Source organism: Pelodiscus sinensis, chromosome 9, assembly GCF_052426305.1.
Source record: "Pelodiscus sinensis isolate ZL-2025 chromosome 9, ASM5242630v1, whole genome shotgun sequence".
NCBI lineage: Eukaryota > Metazoa > Chordata > Testudines > Trionychidae > Pelodiscus > Pelodiscus sinensis.
Genome location: NC_143060.1, coordinates 49,215,032 through 49,236,407, shown reverse-complemented (window position 1 = coordinate 49,236,407; position 21,376 = coordinate 49,215,032). Strand labels below are relative to the sequence as shown.

The window sequence follows — 21,376 nt, the reverse complement described above, 5'->3', positions numbered from 1 at the left end:
TGTTAGGTGTTTAAATAAAGGCTCATCCACTACTTCTTTCTGGTTAGGTGGTCTGGAGTAGGCCCCTACTATGACATCTCTTATTTTTTCTCTTTAATTCTTACCTAGAGATTTTCATCAAGCCTATCTCCTATTTCCATCTCAACCTCAGTGCAAGTATATACATTTTTAATACAAGCCAATATATTCTCCCTGTTCCCCTACCTGTCCCTCCTCAGCAATTTGTACTCTTCTTTACCAATATTCCAGTCATAAGTATCAACCCATTAAGTCTCTGTGATGCCAACTATGTCATAGTTGTATTTACAGCCTCTCCCCAACTTATGAACCAGTTACAGACCAAGCAATTGGTCGTAACTCGTTTTTTTCGTAAGTCGGACCCCGTAGAGTTACACACGACCGTGCTGTTCGTAAGCGCGGATCGTGTTCATAACCCAGGATCTGCCATTTACGACAGCTTCAGTTGTAAATGCAAATGGCCATAAGTCAACCGTTCACTACTCAGGGACCGGCTGTATTTATGAGCATTTCAAGTTCTTCCTGCTTATTCCTTGTACTTAAATCAGAATACAGACATGAAAGATACTGATTTGATCCCCTTAGTTTTGTCTTATCTCTCCTTTGTGCCTTCTAAAACAGAATGTTCCCCCTTGCTTAGAACTGTTTTCCCAGGTCTCTATATTTTTTTATTTACCTTTGGGCTTTGGTCACCTGCCCCTTTGAAGCCCAGTTAAAAGACCTCCTCACTAGGTTAGCCAATCTGTATCCAAATATGCTCTTCCCCTTCCTTGATAGGGGCGCCCATCTCTGCTTTTTACTCATTCTTCCCGGATAAATATCCTGTGGTCAAGGAAGCCAAAACTCTCCTTTCAATACCGACATTACAGCCAGGCATTTACCTCCAAGATGCAGTCTTTTCTTCCACTCCTACCATTGAATGAAAAAATGGAAGAGAACATGACTGGTTCTACAAACTCCTTCAATCTTTCTCACAATAGCTTTAGTGCCCACAATGGTGAGTAGCATGAGGGTAGTAATCAGACGTTCAGATGATCCTCAACAATTCCTCATTAATGTCTCAGATAGCACTTGGAATGACATATTAGGATGACAGATGGGTACCTCTGCCCCCCTCAAAAGAAAGTCCCAAGTCGCCACTACCCTGTGTTTCTTCCTGGGAGTGGTAGCTGCAGACATCCCAGTTTTGGGGGAACAAGCCTTCTCCTCTTCTACCTTAGCAGATTATTCCTCAACTGTGATTTGTTTGTTTTTGTTTTCTTTTTTCTGTTAAATGCTTGACTTCCATTTGCTACCTGAACTCAAGCCTTTTCTTCCCTTTTTTTTAGAAATATGTTCTCTTGATTCTTTCGAACATGGTTATTTTCTGAATAATTATTGGACAACCTATAAAGAAGGTGTTGAAATTTCATATGCATGCTGGTATGATTATGTACCTGAAAATCCAGAAGCCAAAGCTGTATGTACAAAGAATAACTGGATGCCTCCTCCAAGATGTATCTATAAAAGTAAGCAATATTTATCTTCTATTGAGGGGCTGGTTAAAAAACCATCAACATGCCTAAGAGAAATGCAGAAATACCAGTTCTACCAGGTGACTTGTCATGTCAATGCAATGACTCACTAAGTAACTGTGTTATTGTATTTCTGTGACTCTCAAACTTCTTCGCCCATCAGTTTCCTGCTATTTGCCACCCCATTTGCTGTGTTATTTCTAAATGTTAGATTGTAAACTCCTTGGGAAAGGTACCAGGTATGTCTTTGTCTTCTGTGAAAAGATGAGCTTATTTTGTGGAGTGTTAGAGAATAATATCCTGGAGGTCAGCAAATCCAAGCATAGAAGGAACTCCAAAATGTGATAAGAAGTCTGGTGGCACCTTATAGACTAACCGAAGTGTTGGAGCATAAGTTTTCGTGGGCAAAGACCCACTTCATCAGATGCATCTGATGAAGTGGGTCTTTGCCCAGAAAAGCTTATGCTCCAACACTTCAGTTAGTCTATAAGGTGCCACAGGACTCCTCGCCGCTTTTTCAGATTCAGACTAACACGGCTACCCCTCTGATCCAAAATGTGAGTGTCTCTCATGGATAATATCCTGTTGGTTACACCCTGTCATTCAAACTGAGGGAATCTAACATGCTTGTTGTATTGATCATAACTGTGGAAATACTGCAGTGGGAAAGGCTGTCCCTGAAGAAGGCAGGTTAAGTGATAATGTCTTTGTGATATTTCATCACTGTCTCTCTCAGGCTACATTTAGACCTCAGGCTTCTTTCAGAACAAGCTTTTTTCGGATGAGATCTTCTGAAAAAACGTCATCCAAAAGAGAGCATCTACACTACAAAGGCACATCAAAAAAGCAATGCGTTTTTTTTTGAAAGAGAGCATCCAGACTGAATGGATTCTATCCCCCATGTAAGCTGTGATTGCTATGGATGGAATGACCACCATGGCACCTGTGCTTTTTCCTCTTTCCTCTTCTTCCAAAAGAACTCCCTCTTCCCCATCCACACACACCTTTTTGTATAAGAGCTCTTTTGCAAAAGGCGTTCTTCCTCATAGAATGAGGAGTACAAATGCTGTGAAAATCCCTCTGTTCTTTCAATTTATTTACAAGAGAACATGATTGTAGTGTGGATGTTCCTCAAGTTTTATAGGAAAAACGTCTGTTTTTCTGACAAAACTCTGTAGTGTAGACATACCCCCACTGATTAGCCCCTTATGATTTGTAAGGTACATAAACTATGAAGCTGCTTCCCAATATCAGCACACAATAAAAAAACAGAACTTCTCACAAAGTAAGAGCCAGCAGTGTTGGAACCAAACTTACCATTTTCAGTCCAACCATTCGTGACATTGGTTTTGGCAAGTCAGTATCAGGAATGATCATGAGAGATGAGAAACACTGGCATGCACGCTGATGATTTCTTGTTTTCTTCTCCCACTTTCCAAAAGTCTGCAGGAATGTGTTCAAAAACTTTTTAGTGATCCTCCATTTCATTTTAGATGTATTTCTTCTATGGTCACCTTATTCTTACAAACAAACTTATGAATTAACAGTATTTATCTTTAGGTAATGTCATTTTCTATTTTAGAATCATGTGAAAAAGCTCAGATGAGCAATGGTTATTACACCCAAGTTAAGGACAAATTTGAATTAAATGAAGAAGCAACATACAGGTGTCTGGCTGGTTACACGACTCCTGAAGGAAATGAGGAGGGGACTATACAATGCCTTAAAGAAGGATGGACTTCACTCCCCAAGTGCATTAGTGAGTAAAGAGCCAGAGCACAAAATCTTACGAACTTTCTGGCAATTATTCTTGCTTTAGGTTTCTTAGTAATCATCCTCTGATTTTAAGGATCTATCACACTGACATATTTCACAACAGAATAGTCTACAAAATTAGCACAATAAATAAACAAGCCTTCCTTTGGATGAGTGCCTTTTTATTAAGTGATATCCCATATTTCTAGAGTACTGTGCACATTTCTATAGGATGTGGATTCCTTGCATCTCATTTCCCATTTAGCAATCAGTAAGGAGATGTGTATGGGTTGTGTGGTGTTCATGAATGTCATGATTTGAAAAGTCTCTGTGGGTAGCCATTTTATTCTGTATCAGTGAGGAATCTTGTGGTACCTTAAAAGCTAATCGATTTATATGGCAAAGACACACCTGACAAAGTCATTTTTACCCACAAAAACGTATTCCCAAAAAAATCTGTTACACTTTAAGATGCCACAAGACTCCTTGTTGTGCTTGAAAATAAAGGCAGGGAGCATGCCAGTGCCACAGCATGGATTACTGTGGCTTGTAAACAAGAAGCAGATCCTCAAATAGGATAAAAAGGGTTCAGTGTTACAATCCACATTAGTCAGTATGGCTGTGTCTAGACTGGCAAGTTTTTCTACAAAATCATTTGATTTTGCGGAAAAACTTGCCAGCTGTCTATGCTAGCCACTTGAATTTCCACAAAAGCACTGACAATCTCCTGTAAAATTATCAGTGCTTTTCCGGAAATACTATGCTGCTCCCTTCGGGCAAAAGTCTTTCTCCAAAAGACTTTTGTGCAAAAAGGCCAGTGTAGACAGCAAAGTAGTGTTTTCCTCAAAAAAGCCCTGATCCCGAAAATGGCGATTGGGGCTTTTTGGGGAAAACCGCGTCTAGATTGGCCACGGACGCTTTTCCGCAGAAAGTGCTTTTGCGGAAAAGCATCCTGCCAATCTAGACATGCTTTTCCAAAAATGCTTTTAACGGAAAACTTTTCTGTTAAAAGCATTTTTGGAAAATCATGCCAGTGTAAACGTAGCCTACACGTATAGCCCCATGGCACAACACAGCAGACAACAGTTGGCTGGTTAAAATATCCTCTACCACCTATGTCTGAAGGGATTGTTAGGGTAAAGATAGCATGGATGTCTTGGCCCTTCAGGTGCTAAAATGACCCATTGGAGCATACATAACTGCCAAAGAAAGGCTGAAGAAGGAGGAGTAACCTCAAGATCTGGAAGGCCCAATGGGGGGGTTAAAATCACCTTTGTTTGATCTCTTGCTCTGGTTCCATGCTGAGCACAGCTGGACCAGACTTTACAATCTGTATTCTGGATTCTCTAGAGTGGAGCAGAATCCACCCCTTACAGATACTCAGGTGAGCAAAACTACAAGCCAACTGTCACAGCCATAGTAAAACTATATAGTACACCAAGGAAAGAAGGAAATTTATCACAGTCTCAAATGTCAGGGAAAAGAACGAATCCAAGGAAGACAAACATTTGTGCTAGATATTAGGGAGATATTTTCCATTTTAAGAGCGCAAGAGTTCACTCTGAAGAGAAAGGTTTGAGTCATCATCACTGTAGAAATATTCAAGGACAAACAGTTCTGGTAAACATGAGTGGGAATGATGTAAGAAGCAAGGATGCAAAATGTAGATACATACTGTGATAGACCCAGACTAGCCATCTGCCACTCACTGGTGGAGAGGAGACATGCTGGGACTTGGGTGAACAGCTTTCTTTCCTGAGTTAAAAAAAATGAAGCCTAAAACCACCATAATCAGGCAGGCACCTTGGGTTCAATTAGAACTTGCTAGAAGCCACAAAGGGTATGTCTACACTAGCTTGTTAGTTCGAGATAGGTAGGCAAATGAGGGCAACCGGAGTTGCAAATGAAGCCTGGGATTTAAATATCCCGGGCTTCATTTGTATCTTCCCAGGTGCCGCCATTTTTAAATCCCCCTTAGTCCGAACTCCGTGCCCGCAGCTACATGCGGCACAGAGTAGGTAGTTTGAATTAGGATCTCTAATTCAAACTACCAGTACACCTTGTTCTACGAGAAGGTGGGGGGGATAATTTGGGGAAGTGGCTCAGGGTAAAGCTGCCAGATTGCAAGTGCCAGTAAACCTGTCTGTTGCCGCTGCCTCAGGGTCCCTGAGCTGGGCGATGCATTAGTGGGTGGGCCCAGATTCCCTCTAACCGCCCCACAACATCTCAGTGTGCCTCAAGAAAGGAGATTAGGGGATTTTACCCCAAACGTATGAACTAGGCTGTGATGAGAATGGCTCAGCAGGCTGTGGCTCCTGCCTCTGGTAAAGAGAAAAATGCAGTGTGGAGGTCTACAGCAAGCCTTTGAGGCTAACAGTAACCACTAGTAGTACAAGACCCACAGGGAATAGCTGGAGCTTTGCCACAATAGCTATTGCCAAACTGTCTTTCTCTTGTGCTGTTTTCTCTACCTATGAAACTTTCCTTCCATCACCACTTAGCCCTAAAGAAAGATGAAGGAGAGTGTGTGGGATTTTGTGGAATTTTCCATTTTGATGTTGCACTGTACAGTTTCCATTTTCCATACACAGTCAGTGAGGTCTAATTTCACAAAGGTACATATGGAATGAGGATGCTTTCGAATACCTGAGTTTCTAGTGAAAAACAACAGGCGACATTTCTCTAATTCTACAGAGACGTGTGGAAAGCCTCTCTTTGAGAATATTCGTTTCCACACAAATAAACTGGTGTTTCTGCCTCATGAAATGCTGGAATATGAATGTGCAGATGGATACCAAACACCAAATAAGACCACAACAGGTTACACAGCTTGTGGCAGAAAGGGATGGATGCCTGAGCCCCAGTGTCTTGGTAAGCTGTTTTAATTAAATGTCTGCTATGCGGAATGAATTTCTTCAACTGGTTTTAATTGCTGTTATAATTGTTAATTTAAATAGCTGTGATTTAGGTGCAGGTTACATTGTGGCAAATTACTGGAGGGGAAGTTTTGATGTTTGCTGGGACAGATGAGAACCAGACACTGCTATCAGCCAGCAACCCTCAGAAAACAGTAGTCATCACAGTCTAAAATGACATTTTCAATAATATTTTCTGATTTCTAATTTTCTTTGAAATCTTGGAACAAACTTCATTGGTGACATTATTGACATGCAAAGCATGACAGCTATGCATTGTATCCTTCCATCTCCACTGCATACACTGTTTTTACAGACTAGAGAACCAACATAGGTTGAGAAATGGCAGCTGAGAAGTATAGGACTGCAGCAAGAGAAAATTCTGTTTGGACTATTGGAAGCAGTTAGTTTCCTTGTTCAGGAAACTTAATGATGTTGATCTATTACCTTTCTGGGGGGTATGTCTAGACTACAGGGTTTTGTCAACAAACGTGAACTTTTGTCAACAAAATTATACCTGTGTCTACACTACCGCCGTGTTCTATTGACAGTAAGTCGACAGAATGCGGCAGTTTTGTCGATGGCGGTAAACCTCGTTTTATGAGGAATAATGCCATTTTGACAGAGTTCTGTTGACAAAAGGTAAATGTGGATGCGGGGAAGAATTTATGTCAAAAATAAAGGCCTCCAGGTAGAAGCCCTGGTGGACATTCCTGCCACAGCTTTCAACTCTATTGTTCCTGCCTGTAGCCATCTTTAAAAGGCACAGGCACCCAGGATTAGCATTCTGGAAGCAAACCAGCTCCAGCCAGGACCCTGACTGTGCAGCTATTCCTGGTAGGGCTACTCAGAGCCATGTCCTAGGGCCAAGCCCCCCAAAACCTCTCTGGCCCTTCCAGGGACACATCCCCGCAGGAAGCCAGGGGTACCAAACACCAGGCACCCTCCTGGTCAGGGCCCGAAATAAAAGCCATCTTGGAGCTCTGTTCCAAGGAGAAGGCCCTTCAGGCCCTACCGTCCAAGTGGAGGAATGCTGACATTTATGCCAGAATGGCTGATGGCCTTGCAAGGAAAGTCCACCACCCCACACCTTAGACCAGACCAGAGCCAAGGTAAAAGATCTGTGGCAGGGCCCATGAGCACAGCTCCCACTCTGGGGAAACGGCACACTACTGTGCCTATTACGAGGACCTGGACCAGATCCTGGGGGCAGGGAAACTTCTGCCTCCAGAAGGTTGTGGAGTCTGGGTTGGAGACCCCTGTGCAGCAGCGGCCACAACTCCAGTGTGAGACCCCAGAAGAGGACCAGCAGCTCCAAGAGGAGCAGGAAGAGGAGGAAGAGGAGGAGGACGAGGAGGAGGAGGAGGAGGAGGAAGAGGAAGACACCGCCAGAAGCACAACAACCCTGACCCGGGAGCCAGGGCCGCTGACAGTGGCACGCAGTGTCCAGAGCTCCAAGCTCCCATTCAGCACATGCCGCCATCTGGCAAGCCCCTCCCCCCACCACGTGGCCCTTCCCTCCCGCTGCAGAACCGCCTCTGCTGTGTGCTACCAGCCCGGCTTCCTCCATCCACAGGCAGCCACCACCACTGGCAGAGGGGGAGGGGCTCTGGTTGGAGCCAGTGAGCCACTCCTGGTAGCTACCACCAGAGTCCTGGCAGAGATTACACAGAGCTCGGCTGGAATGCTTCAGAGCAGGGTATGTTTGGTTTCTGCCGGTGCACTCTGCGCATGTCCCTCTCTCCCCCCGCTTCTTCCCACCTCACTGGGGGAGTGGCAGTGCACAGACCCTCTCGCTGACCTGCACTCTGAAAGCCAGATATGGGAGTGTGGGGGTCCCCCCCCCCCGCCCACTCCTGGTAATGGGAGCCAAAGCTGGTTCAGAGACTGCAATGCAACACTAACATTAGCACTGTGGGCGGCCCAGCTCCAGGCCCGGCAAGTGGTCCTGCTTTGAAAACAGCTGGGGGCGGGGCTGCAGAACTTCTGGGGCCTGACCACAGACTCCAGCCCCTCAAACTAGAAGGTTAAAGGTGGAGGAGGGGCTCAGAGAGAACTGGGGGGGGGAAGGGTAGGAGTGGAAGGGGCTTGTGTTGAGTGGAGGGGGGCAGAGCAGTAGAAGAAAAGGGAAGGCTCCAAAGGACAAGGTGGTGGAGAGACAAATGCCAGGGAGCCAAGTGGAGACAATGAGGAAAAGGACAGGAGGAGGGAGGGGAGGTGTTAGTAGGGGTAGACATACCCTTATAGATCAGTGTTTCTTTAACTGTTTAAGACCAAGGAATACCAAACAATATTTTTTTTATGGGGAACACGAAGGATTTTTGTTGAGCAAAAAAAACAACAACAACAACTATGCCCTTGTCTCTCAGGGTATGTCTACACTACAATGTTAGTTCGAACTAACATTCATAGGCGCTACACTAGCGCTCCACTAGTTCGAATTTGAATCGAACTAGCGGAGCGCTTAGTTCAAACTAGGAAAACCTCATTTTACGAGGATTAAGCCTAATTCGAACTTACTAGTTCGAATTAAGGGGTGTGTAGCCCCTTAATTCGAACTAGTGGGAGGCTAGCCCTCCCCAGCTTTCCCTGGTGGCCACATTGGCCAAAACCAGGGAAACTCTATTGCCCCCCTCCCGGCCCCGGACCTCTTAAAGGGGCACGGGCTGGCTATGGTGCCCGTGCCAGGTGCAAGCCTGCCAGCACCCAGCCAGCAGACCCTGCACCTGGCACGGCACAGAGCCACCCACCCGATGTCCCCCAGCCCACCCCCTCTTCCCGGGACCAGGCTGGCAGCTCCCTGGAGCTTGCCCTGGACCGCAGAAGGCGGGCACCTTCCTGGGCTAGTGAGGACATCGTGGACCTTGTCATCAGCCTGGCCACCCAGGAGCAGGTGTGCATGAAAATCAAGGGGGTCCACTGAGACCCCCAACCCTGAGCCCTGAGCTTACAATGGCCGTCCTGGGTCAGACCAAAGGTCCATCTAGCCCAGTAGCCTGTCTGCCGACAGCGGCCAACCCTAGGGACCCTGGAGGGGATGGACCGAAGACAGTGACCAAGACATTTGTCTCGTGCCATCCCTCTCCAGCCTTCCACAAACTTTGGGCAGGGACACCACTCCTCCCCCCTGGCTAAGACTACTCCATGGACCCAACCTCCATGACTTGATCTCACTTCCCTTTAAACTCTGTTCTAGTTGTAGCCTTCACAGCCTCCTGCAGCAAGGATTTCCGCAGGTTAACTATTTGCTTTGTGAAGAACAACTGTCTCTTACTAGTTTGAAGCCTGCTACCCATTCCTTTCCTTTGGTGTCCTCTAGTCCTTCTTTAGGGGAACTCATGAAGAACTTTTATGAATGCACCCTCCCCACCCAACCCCTGCTTTTACAGACCTCTATCCTGTCCCCGCTCCATCTCCTCTTTTCTAAGCTGAACAGTCCCAGTTTCTGTAGCCTCTCTTCATCTGGGACCTGTTCCCAACCCCTGATCATGTTAGTTGCCCTCCCCTCTCCCAGCCTTTCTCTTCCCCTCTCCCACCTCCTTTTCCCAGTCTCCCCCAGTTTTGTTCAATAAAGACAGAGTCAATGTTGGAAGAAACGTTATCTTTATTTTGTACATCAATAAGAAGGGGGGCTAGGGAAGGGTAAGTGGAAGGAGGTGAGGGAGGAATAGGGTATGAGCCCCCGATGGGGAGGACTGGGCTGGCTCTGCGGGCTTCTGGGGGTGGAAGCTCTCCTGCAGCCCCCCAATTGCCCCCTCTTCCCAGATGGCAGCCTGCGGCAAGTGCAGCCAGGCTGATGGCCAAGTGGTGTGATGTGCCCAGTGTGGGTACTCCGGGCACTCCAAGCCAGAACTTCTTTGCAAGCGGGGCACCCCTTAGAAGTGTCTGTCCGGGATGGGGGTCGGGACCCTTTAAGCGCTGCCTTTGGCTAGCCTGAGACAGCATCTCCACACTCTAAGTCCTCCTCTGATGCTCTGCCGGCACTGCTTCCGGCCATCCTTAAGCCCTGTTCAGAGTCCACTCAATGTGGACTTGCTAGTTCGAATTAGCAAAACGCTAATTCGAACTAGTTTTTAGTTCTAGACGTGTTAGTTCGAATTAGCTTAGTTCGAATTAACTAATTCGAACCAAGTTAGTTCGAACTAGCGCTGTAGTGTAGACATACCCTAAGATGCCACAGGACTCCTCATCAATTTTTCTAATTTGTAGTATTCCAAATGTGATTTTGTTGAGTAAGAATCTGTCCATGAAAACCACCTGTTTCTAAAGTTACTTTTAAAATGTTTATTATCAGATTAATATAAGACGGAATAAAGATTATGGAAAATCATAATTTCATTTGTAAATGATCATCTTGTTTTTCCTCCCAATCAGAACCACGAAGGAGGAGGGCTGTTGCTCAGGGACTTGCGATTTTAAGAGAGCCAGGGCTCCCAGCAACTGTGCTAGCCCTCATCTATACTAGGACTTTATTTTGAAATAACTCCCACACCCCACTGCCGAAGGTCAAATTTGTAAGTGGAGCGTCCACATTACCAAGCCAGTTATTTTGAAATAACGGGCCATTGAATTTGAACTCTGTACTCCCGCTTTTCATTAGGAGTAATGCTAATTCCAAAATAGTTATTTTGAAATAACAACTGTGGCTGTGCTGGTGCCGCTATTTCAGAATAGTTGGCCTCTGGATGTCTCTTGCAGCTGCAGCACTGATGGCTCTGGCCACACCTAACATCTCCACTGCTCTCCTCCTCCTCCTCCTGCAGAGCTGTAAAATTCCTGGGAGCAGGAGAAGGGCTTGTCCCACATGGACGGCTTTGCAAACCCTGTGTGAGGCAGCACCATAGGGAGGATTTTTGCTCTTCTGAGCTTCAATCTCATCCCTCGGGGCTTTAATTTCTTTCTTTTTTAATGCGAGGGTTTTTTAGCAATGTTATTACTACCTTCTTGGTATTTTCCACTTCTCTATTCAGTTCCTTATTTGATCAAATCCTTCTCTATCAATTTGTCAAATGCTTACAGGTCCTTGGACCATTATGCACGGTCTAAAGTGTCAGACCTTATCAACAGTTCATGAAATAAGGGGAGTCGTCACTCCCTCACATATCCGCTAGGTCTCGAGGTTCTGCTGACCCCCCCTTGCTTTCAGAACTGCCTTGTGGAAAAGCCCTGGTGTGGCTGGAATCAGCTTACTTCTCAGAGACCTGGGCAGCGGCATTCACACTCCACTCACTACATTCATACTCATCATAGGGTTCTTTTCATCTACATTTTCCACATTGAGATGAATCTCTTTCCATGGATCTCATTCATATTTGGGGCAGCAACCAACAGTGTTCCCCCCAGGGGCAGCAAACAACATGTTTCCCCACAGAACCTCAGGAACCTATAGTTCCCTATGTCCGGCTTCAATACACTTTCCCATAGCAGGGGCAGTACCATGACCACATCAACAGAACCACATCAACTAACTCTGCAAAGGGGCGGCACTACAAAAATCCCCAGAACCTCTTTTGCTTAATCTACTTGGGGGCAGCAAAACAAAAGGTCCCCAAATCACTTTTGCGTCTGACCTTGTTGGTGATCCAAGAAGTTCGGATGGCGTGAGCCCACAAGAAGCAGACGACCCCACGGGCAGTCCTTCTCCACACCCCAGTAGAGATTTCAAAAGGTCTCTTACCTCTTGTTTGGCGCCCTGGGGGTGAAGGGAGATGGTCCGCAGCTGCTGTCTTCAAACGGGCATTGCCATCCGAGTCACGGCACCAAATTGTGGAAGAAAACAAGCCTTCACTCTGCATTTGTGAGCAACAAGTAGTCAAAGACAGTTTATTCGAGCAATATTGCAAGGGAAGAAGCTGCTGCTAGGCAGATCGTCGAATACAAGCAATTATGAAGCAGTTTATATACAGTCCATTAGATATAATAACATTAAACAATTAGTCTCTGTCTCATTACAAACACCAATGGCTAACAGTTATTTTAGTTCCACCCAGATGCTCCTTATCTCAAGGTCCTTGCCAGAGTCAGTATTCTATCCTTATCTCCGTATGGAGGCGAGAGGCGAAGGCAGCGCCTTTTTACAGCTCAACCGTTGTCAGGCCACAAACTTAGCCTGACTCTTGCTCTCTTGCTGACAAGACTGAAAAGGCTTTATTTTCCAGAGAATAACGTCTACACTGGCGCTTTTCTCCGGCTTTTCCCCAAGCCAGAAAAAAGCGGCAGCCATGTTAATGCAAATGCCACGGGGGATATTTAAATCCCCCGTGGATTTGCCTATTCCAAAGTCTACAGTAGCATCCCTTTTCTGGAAAGGGGTGCCAATGTAGACACAGCCCTGGTGTATGGGGAACACAGAAAGAAGCTGAGCTGTCCCATCCCCCTGTCCCACCCACAGATTCCTGATCTGGCCTGGACCTTTCCATGCCCACTTGTTGCCAGGCCATAGTTGTTGTGATACTCCCCTGGGATGTCTGTGCACTTGCTGGAAAGTACTCATTTTTTAGGCACCAGATTGCCTTGCTTGAAGCTATCATCTGAATTGAGACCTTTGGCATCAGCTCAGAGACTAAGGTGCTGCTTCATACACAGTGTCTGCTGGGATGACTGCCCTTGTAGCCTTTCTTCACCGCTGGACCAGCTGTGAGCTTGGGGCGTACTCCACCTCCCACTCCATCTACCCGACTCAGCACAATACACAGGCTTAAATGCACCCGGGAGGATCTCATGAGGGAGCAGATGACCTGCCTTCAATCCCTTGTCCAGGGACTCAAAGAAGAGAGCCAGGAGCTGACTGCCCACTTGGAGGAGAACCAGGCTGCATAGGGCTGATGGCCTTGGCTATCTGCACGAGCATGGCCCCAGCTGTGGATTTCCCCACACCAAACTGGTTCCTGACTGAACAGTAGCAGTCTGGCCTGGCAAGCTTCCAGAGGGAGACGGCCACACTCTTTCTGCATGGTAACAGAGTGTCCTATGGCCACTCACAGAGCTCTAGGAAGGTGGTCTTCTGCATCTGGAAGTTCTGCAGCCACTGCTGGTCATCCCATCCCTGCAGGAACATGAGGTTCCACCAGTCCAAGCTCTTCTCCCTCCATCAGAAGTGGTATTCCATGATGTCCAGGAGATTGAGGGGAATGTGCAGCAGCAGGAGAAATAGAACCTGCATGAGCAACATGCAGACATTCTAGAAGTACTGCACCATGAAGTGCAGCATGAGGCCTGTAGGCTTGGCACTGCCTTGCAGAACCTCTGGCTCCATCATGTAGGTGCTGTAGCATCTCCATGGGCTTCCAGAGAATGCCCACTTGCTGTGAGGAGGGAGGCAGTGGAGGAGTGGCTTGTGATACGCAGCCATAGAGAGGAGCGCCAGTAAGTATGTATCGCAGCCTGCTGGACAAAGCAGCCACAGGAAATATTCACCCTTTTGGTGCCCTCCCAAGCATGCTTCCAGTGGCTTTAAGTCCAAGGCAGGCTCCATTCAGTGAGGATGTGCTATTGAGGACTAAATTGGGAATTGTTAAATCAAATGTATTAATTTTGAAATAATGTCCTAGTGTAGACATGGCCCTACTATGGCAGCAGTGGCAGCAGGCTCCCCAGACCTTATAGAATTGCCATTGGTGTGCCAGGTGGCATGCTCCAGGGCCTTGCACCATGCACTTCAGCTGGTTCTAAGGGCCAGCATGAGGAAGGGCGCTGCATGGTCCAGGTAGAGCTGAGGGCTGTCTGCCTCAGCCCTGTCCCTTCCACTTAAGGCTCCACCCCTTTCAGGAGTGCGGCGCTGCCCTCCCACATTGCCCAGGGTCCCAGCAATCCTGTCAGCTCCCTGCTCCCAATATCTCTTCAATTGTGAGTGGCAGCTTGTTTTTCCCTCTTGCCTTCTGGTCTTTCCCCACTCTAGATACAATTCTTGCTCTGTTACAAATTACCAACTTATGTTAATTACGATGACTATTCCTGCTGTTACCCTAAGCTCTGATACAAGTCAGTGGGGGTTGTTCCATGGATTTCAACTAATTTCTGATTAGCACTCACCTTACTTTGTTCCAATGATGAGTATTTTAAAAACTTTTCCCTGGAAATGTTTGTTTTAATGTGATACTTTCTTTCCTATCCTCACCACCATCTTTAGCTATAGAATGTGAAATGCCAACATTGTCTCATCTCATCATTTCCCCCAAGAAAAGTAAATATGTTGATAGGGACGTGGTGGAATTTTCCTGTGAAAGAAATCTCAAAAGAGTGGGATCTGACTCCTCTCAGTGTTACTACTTTGGATGGTTCCCGACATTTCCAAATTGTACAGGTAAATATTTCCCCTAGGCTTACTGAAGTAGAATACCTATTAATAAATTGGCTTTTTTCTTCTATGGGGAAGATCACAGTGACTATCCTAGGCTGTGTCTAGACTACACCTCTCTGTTGACAGAGAGATGTAGATTAGGCACATCAAAATTGCTAATGAAGCAGGGATTTAAATATAGCATAAACATGGCTGTCGCTTTTTTTGACAGTGAGATTTTTCGAAAGAAACCCGGCAGTCTAGACAGGGATCTGTCGAAAAATAAACCCTTTTTCGACAGATCTGGTAAACGTCATTTTTTGAGGAATACAGGACCTGTCAAAAAAGGGTTTATTTTTCAACAGATCCCTGTCTAGACTGCCATTTTTTTTCGAAAAAGCTCCATGTCGAAAAAAGTGGCAGCCATATTTATGCGAATGAAGTGCAGGATATTTAAATCCCTGCTTCATTAGCAATTTCAACGTGCCTAATCTACATCTCTCTGTCAACAGAGAGGTGTAGTCTAGATGTACCCCTAATGTCTAGCCCAAACTGAACCATCTCATCTAACTCCCTGTGAATACACTCACCGATCTAGTGGTGCACAAACTTCTCCAGTTATACCCCTTTTAACTCCATCACTTGTAGTGTGATTAGACTGTGCATAGACTAGACTTGAAGATCACATCAGAAAGTGGAAGGAAACACAGGTGAGAACAGTGAATCAATCAATCAGTCAATGTAGTTTACAGAGTCTGACTCACTGAAGAGTTCCCAGGCTGTCAAGTATTGTTATATACATTGTCTGTTTATATATTTTACTATTAATTATTAATCATTAAATGAACTTTAATATTAACAAGAATCAGATGTAGACAGACATCTATCAGGGATGGTTCTGGGTCCTGCCATAAGGGCAGTGGACTGGACTTGATGACTTCTCGAGGTCCCTTCCAGTTCTAGTGTTCTATGATTCTATGATTCTATTAATTTTAAAAGTATAATAGATCTACTGTCATTATGATATTTACCAGATTATTGAGAATAAGCCTCTTTGTGCCTTTACTTGTATGTTTGTTTATTAAAAGGACCAAAGGGTAATGCTTCTTTGCACCCGAGTACCTCTTACACACACAAGCTTCACCCTCTCCGATTTGAGCACCAATGTCCCAAGCCACCAGCTTCGTTTCCCATTTGAAAGTTTGAATTTGTTTCCATCCATTTTGATTTTAGTGAAACTGCAAGTTGTGTGAAGTGATACAAGGAGAAGCTCAGGGCTCATTTCCACATAGTACCTAAAGTAGGATTTCAACCCAAACCTCCAGAGATGTAAGGTTAATTAATTAATTAGTAACCTTTCTCCACTTACAGCAGTGATTTTGGATTTACTCATTTTTATTGTAGTCTATTTTCAATTTTAACAAGTGTTATACCAATTGTTTATACATAATCTCTTTGTATTAGAGGAAGTCAAAGCTTGTGGGCAACCAGTCACCATTGCCAAAGGAAATATTATCAGTGAACTTCATGAGAAACATATTGTTGGTGACTCAGTGGAATAAGACTGTAATGATGATTTTTAAATGATTCAATCAAGGAAAATAGAATGTATTCATAGAATCTTAACACTAGAACTGGAAGGGACCTCGAGAGGTCATCGAGTCCAGTCCCCTATCCTCATGGCAGGACCCAGTACCATTTAGATCATCCCTGATATACTTCTATCTAACCTGGTCTTAAATATCTCCAGGGATGGAGATTCCACAATCTTTCTAGGCAACTTATTCCAGTGTTTAACTGCCTGACAGGAAGTTTTTCCTAATGTCCAACCTAAACCTCCCTTGCTGCAGTTTAAGCCCATTGCTTCTTGTCCTATCCTCAGAGTCTAAGAACAATTTTTCCCTCCTCCTTGTGACAAACCCTTTTAGATACCTGAAAACAGCTACCATATCCCCTCTCAGTCTTTTCCTTTCCAAACTAATTGATTGATAGAGAATGGTCACACTCACCTACTTGCATTGGTAAACTATATTTTTTTCATACTCTTAGGATTAATTAGACCAATAATTTTCCGTTAACACTTTTAGAGATTTTCTAAATCAAAACCATACCTACTCAGGTGTAACATATTGGCCAGTGTACGTAGTTTCTGTACCACACATCTCTCTGTGATGCAATCAGACCTCGGGTTCTAAAATGCTGTCCTAGTGTAATTTGCAATGTCCTGAATCCTGAGTGGTAAAAATCATCCAATATTCAATTTATGAGTTTCACATTCTTAATTTCCCTAACCATGGAGAGCAGAAGTTATTATGCATTTTAAATAACATACTTATAAAAATAAATTTAAAAATATATTATTTTTATTTAGTATATTCAGTGCTTTTATTTTAAAAAAAAGGTGCCGATGCTCTTTAAGACCCAGCCAGCTATCAGCTATTTCATTACAGAGGTGCCGGTACTCTATTCTTTCCAGGTAAGTTCTGACTGGAGGTGCTGGTACTATATAATGGGTAGTACCATCACAAAAAAAAAGCACTGAGTATATTCAAATGAAAACCTGCAGTTACGGAAAAGACTTACAGATGTTATTACAGATGTTTTCATGTAAGAAAAGGATTTCATGACCAAAAAATCCAGTAGACAAAAGAAATCCATAATATTGACAGTTCTCTTAGAGGGCCTATAATTGTCTTGGCAACTTTAGAGATTTGGGTTTCAGCCTGCTGAAATTATCCGTGATTTCCATATTGACCTATCCAAACTTTAAGAAAAGAAGTGTGGTTGCTGGCCTCATTTTAGCACTTTGAACGCTGAATTCGACCCCAGATACTTTTTTCTTTGCACCTTTTTCTAAGCACCTTTGAGCATAATTTTTTATGAATAACCTCGGATTACAAGTCAGTATTATCACAACATGCTACTGAGTATTGTTTATTATCATTTGCGGTGCACCATAAGTGCACATAGCAAGGTTCCCACCTCAATGAGTTTATGCAAAAGACGTCTTTAGCAAATGAAATTCAAGGATGTGTAGGCAAGCACATTTAATGCAGAGAGGGAATGTTATTTGCTGCACAGGTAGTGGGTAGTTATGTGATATCTACTACTTGGATGTTTTCACTGAAGGTGATAGTATTTTTTTAATTGAAAATGAGGATTAAAAGGTTTGTCTGTGGGCATACATGTGTATTTGAATGTCATAGAGCAGTGAATTACTAGCAGTTTGGAAGCTGGTATTGCGTTGACTGTATGTATTGATTTGATTTAAGATTTCCTTACATTTTAGTGTTTTCATTTGTGTGAGGAAATACAACTAGAGTTTTTTAGTTACGTTTTTTGAGTATGAAAATAAAAACAAGTGACACGCTTTATAATGCTTCAGTGTGAGGTGATAAAAGCTGAATACAGTCTTGGAAGATGGAGATAACTGAGGAGATATCACAGGGACTTGGAGATAACTGAGGAGGTATCACAGGGACTTGGAAGAAAAATAAATGTTTTTACAAAGAAAGAACCCGGTACTGCACCTATTACGCCAACCAGACAATTGCTGCTAACTTTAATGAAAGCAACATCAGTCTCTTTGATTATTTTTGTGCCAATAATATAATATGAAATATTTATGCTCTTTTCCACAGAAGAACTTAAAAAACCCTGTGAACAACCACCTCCTATTGACAATGGCAGACCTGTTAAAGCAGACAGGCGCCAATATTCCCATGGAGCAACAGTAGAATATGAATGTGAATCAATCTATAAAATGATTGGGTCAAAGACAGCGAAGTGTATTAGTGGAGAATGGACATCTCTTCCTTCCTGTGCTGATAAACAATTTGGTTAGTATTTTAAGCCTCAAACTAACAATTCCATTTGAGGTTGAATGAAGATTAGTCATCAGAATTTAGTCAAATATATTTTATAAAGATCTTTAAAATCATTCTTTGCCTGCATTGGTATGATGCTGGTGATTTTTATTTTATGATTTTTAATTAGAAATTGCTATGGTCCTATTATACCTGTATTGGTTTGCATGATATGTTTTCCACACTAATGAAGACATAGAAGAATATTTTAATCCTAGAATTTCATGGAGGAATAGGCCAAATATATTGACTTTTTTTGTATTGGTAACTTATCATCAAAATTGGAATGTTTTATTGATTGGAAGTTATTTGCAGTTTGAATTATATCCCCATTTCCAAAATATATATATGTACAATATATATCCATTATATAAAACATATCATAATAGAAGATTTTACCCAGCATTGCTCAGGTCCTTAACTGAATTAATTTTTGTTTTTTAGAATATAAAATGAAAATAAGCATGCTTCATTTAAACCAGGGCTCTGGGATGGGGATGGCAATGAGGGTTCATTATGCAGGTTGCCCTAGGGAGATAGGACTACCCCAGCCCCTTCCCGCCATAGCAGCTTGGAGGCCAGGTGAATAGTTCCTCTTCATGGCCAATGCAGCTCCAGTGGGCATAGCTGGGAGAGAGGTACATGTCCCCAAGCTGAAGCATATCCAGGTTTGTCTGCCCCTGTGATTCCCATCTCTTGGGGGCTGGGTGGCTCAGGTCTGCAACAATGCTAGATGGAATGGGGGGTGCTCCCAGCCAACCTCTTTCATCTGCCTGGTGATTCTGTCTCTATTCTATATGGCTTGATGAAAAGCAATCCCATTCCAGGATCATCCCATTATCCTGGCATAACCAAACCCTAACCTTGCTTTCAGTTATGATAACAGGAAACTGTATACAGAATGTGGTGGTCCTAGAAACAGGAGGAGTTCTTGAACAAATGGATGGACATATGAGCAGACAGACAAACTCTCTGAAATATATAGGGGTATGTCTACACTGCCACCCTAGTTCGAACTAGGGTGGCTAATGTAGGCATTCAGAGTTGCAAATGAAGCCCGGGATTTAAATATCCCAGGCTTCATTTGCATCTTGCCGGGCGCCACCATTTTTAAATCCCCCTTAGTGTGGACTCCATGCCCGCAGCTACATGTGGCACAGAGTAGGTAGTTTGAATTAGGCTCTCTAAATTGTACTACCGTTACTCCACGTGGAACAAGGTATACCGGTAGTTCGAATTAGAGAGCCTAATTCAAACTACCTACTCTGTGCCATGTGTAGCCGTGGGCACAGAGTCCACACTAAGGGGGATTTAAAAATCGCAGCGCCCGGCAAGATACAAATGAAGCCCGGGATATTTAAATCCCGGGCTTCATTTGCAACTTCAAATGCCTACATTAGCCACCCTAGTTCGATCTAGGGTGGCAGTGTAGACATACCCTAGTAGATTTTAGAGAGGAGCATATATGTGAATGTGTACACAAAATATTTTTAAAGGAGGATAATGAATTGAGGTAATGCCCAGTTATTTTGTATTAAAAATTAATTCAGGTTAGAAACAACTCATTGAAACATATGCTGAAACCAAAGTTAAGTTATTGTGCTAGCACAGAAGGAGGTGTTTAATGTATTCAATGAAGCATAAGAAATAACAACACTTGAGCAGAAATTTAGATGTTTGTGAGCCTGATTCCTTGGCCCTGGATAATCAACTCTGGAGCGAGCAACCATGTTCTCACAGATATTTCAGAAGAAAATCTTTGCAATATATTGCGGTACTGCCCTTGCCACAATCCTTCCTCTGTGCCCTCCCAGCTACTCTAGCCATCCAGACAGGTCAGAATTAGGGTAACTCCCAAGATATATTACAGGCAGGGCTGGTTGTGCAATACTTTCTAATCTAATAACGTATTTTCAAACTTTAATTCTTCTTTGAGTAGTGTCCCTGCGGGTGCTCCACAGTAGTTCTCTTAGTGCTCCTATGCTTATACCTGAAACTTTTTAGCAGCAGTATCCCTCCAGGTGTTGGTACACATGCACAGCACCACTTCTGCCACAGCAAGCTTGCTGATGCACATGCACCGTCAACCATCCCTCAGTTCTTCTCAGCTTCTCTATGCTTGGTTTGAACCCAACAATGCTCCATGTTTCCTTGCTTAGGCAGTGTTAGTTAGATAATTGATAGTTATTAGTATTACAGTTTCCCCTGTTGTTGGTGTCTTTCCTTTTTCCTTTTTCTTAAAAAATTCCCTTGTTTTTCTCTACTCTTCTTTTAGTTAGTAGTAGAGCAGTTGTTCCAGGTTCTCCAAGATTTAAGAGATGCCTGACTTACAGGATGTTCATTCCAAATTCTGAAGGACATGCCCAATGCATCCAGTACATGGCTCACGAGCACTCTCCAAAAAGCTGCCACCATTGCAAGAAGCTTTCTTCAGATCCCTTGAAGCCAGGGAGCTGCAGCTTAAGCTCCTCACCATGGGGAAGGCTGAAACACCTGCATCAGAACTGGTCTCTCAAGACTCCCCATCACATACATCTCCTACAGCAGCTTCAGATCTGAGTAGTCAGCATCAAGGGATCCTCCAGCTAAGAAAACTGCCAAGAGGAAGCACTCATCTCCCACAGCAGAAAGGCCACCTAAGAAAATATTCCCTCAACAGAAGCCTTTTTCAGCTCCAAAGTTACAGGCTTCTGGGGATGGGCAGGTACCAGGGTCAGTCCAGTGCAGACAAATCCCCAAAGGTGATGCTGGCCAAGGAGGCATGCACTGCAGTCTCGGTACCGAAACCAGAGAAGACAGCACCTGTGCTGTAGGTACAGTGAACATCAGTACCGACATAGTCGGCACCCAAGCTAGTGCACCAGCCATGGCCACAGGCCAATCAGAACCATTGGCACAGACACCAGCTAATACCGCACCAGGGGCCCTGTGCCGATGTCTTCCTGATACTGACAACATCCAAGCCAAGATATGACCCAGTACTGCAACGACTGCAAGTTTCCACACTGTTGGTGTCAGTCTTCCCTGCAC

General features: G+C 44.2%; 1 protein-coding gene across 5 annotated transcripts in view; it reads left to right on the top strand.

Annotated features, from left to right (window-relative positions):
• CFH (complement factor H) overlaps positions 1 to 21,376 on the top strand; it is a 123,994-nt gene that overhangs the window by 64,193 nt on the left and 38,425 nt on the right. For 3 of the 5 annotated variants that reach the window (XM_089780578.1, XM_075936699.2, XM_075936697.2), the window contains exons 9-13: positions 1,347 to 1,526; positions 3,115 to 3,291; positions 5,982 to 6,158; positions 14,331 to 14,504; positions 18,122 to 18,319. In XM_089780578.1, coding sequence (XP_089636704.1) covers positions 1,347 to 1,526; positions 3,115 to 3,291; positions 5,982 to 6,158; positions 14,331 to 14,504; positions 18,122 to 18,319 — 906 coding nt within the window. The remainder of the gene's footprint in view (positions 1 to 1,346; positions 1,527 to 3,114; positions 3,292 to 5,981; positions 6,159 to 14,330; positions 14,505 to 18,121; positions 18,320 to 21,376) is intronic. The other 2 variants (XM_089780580.1, XM_089780579.1) reach the window with 2 other exon arrangements.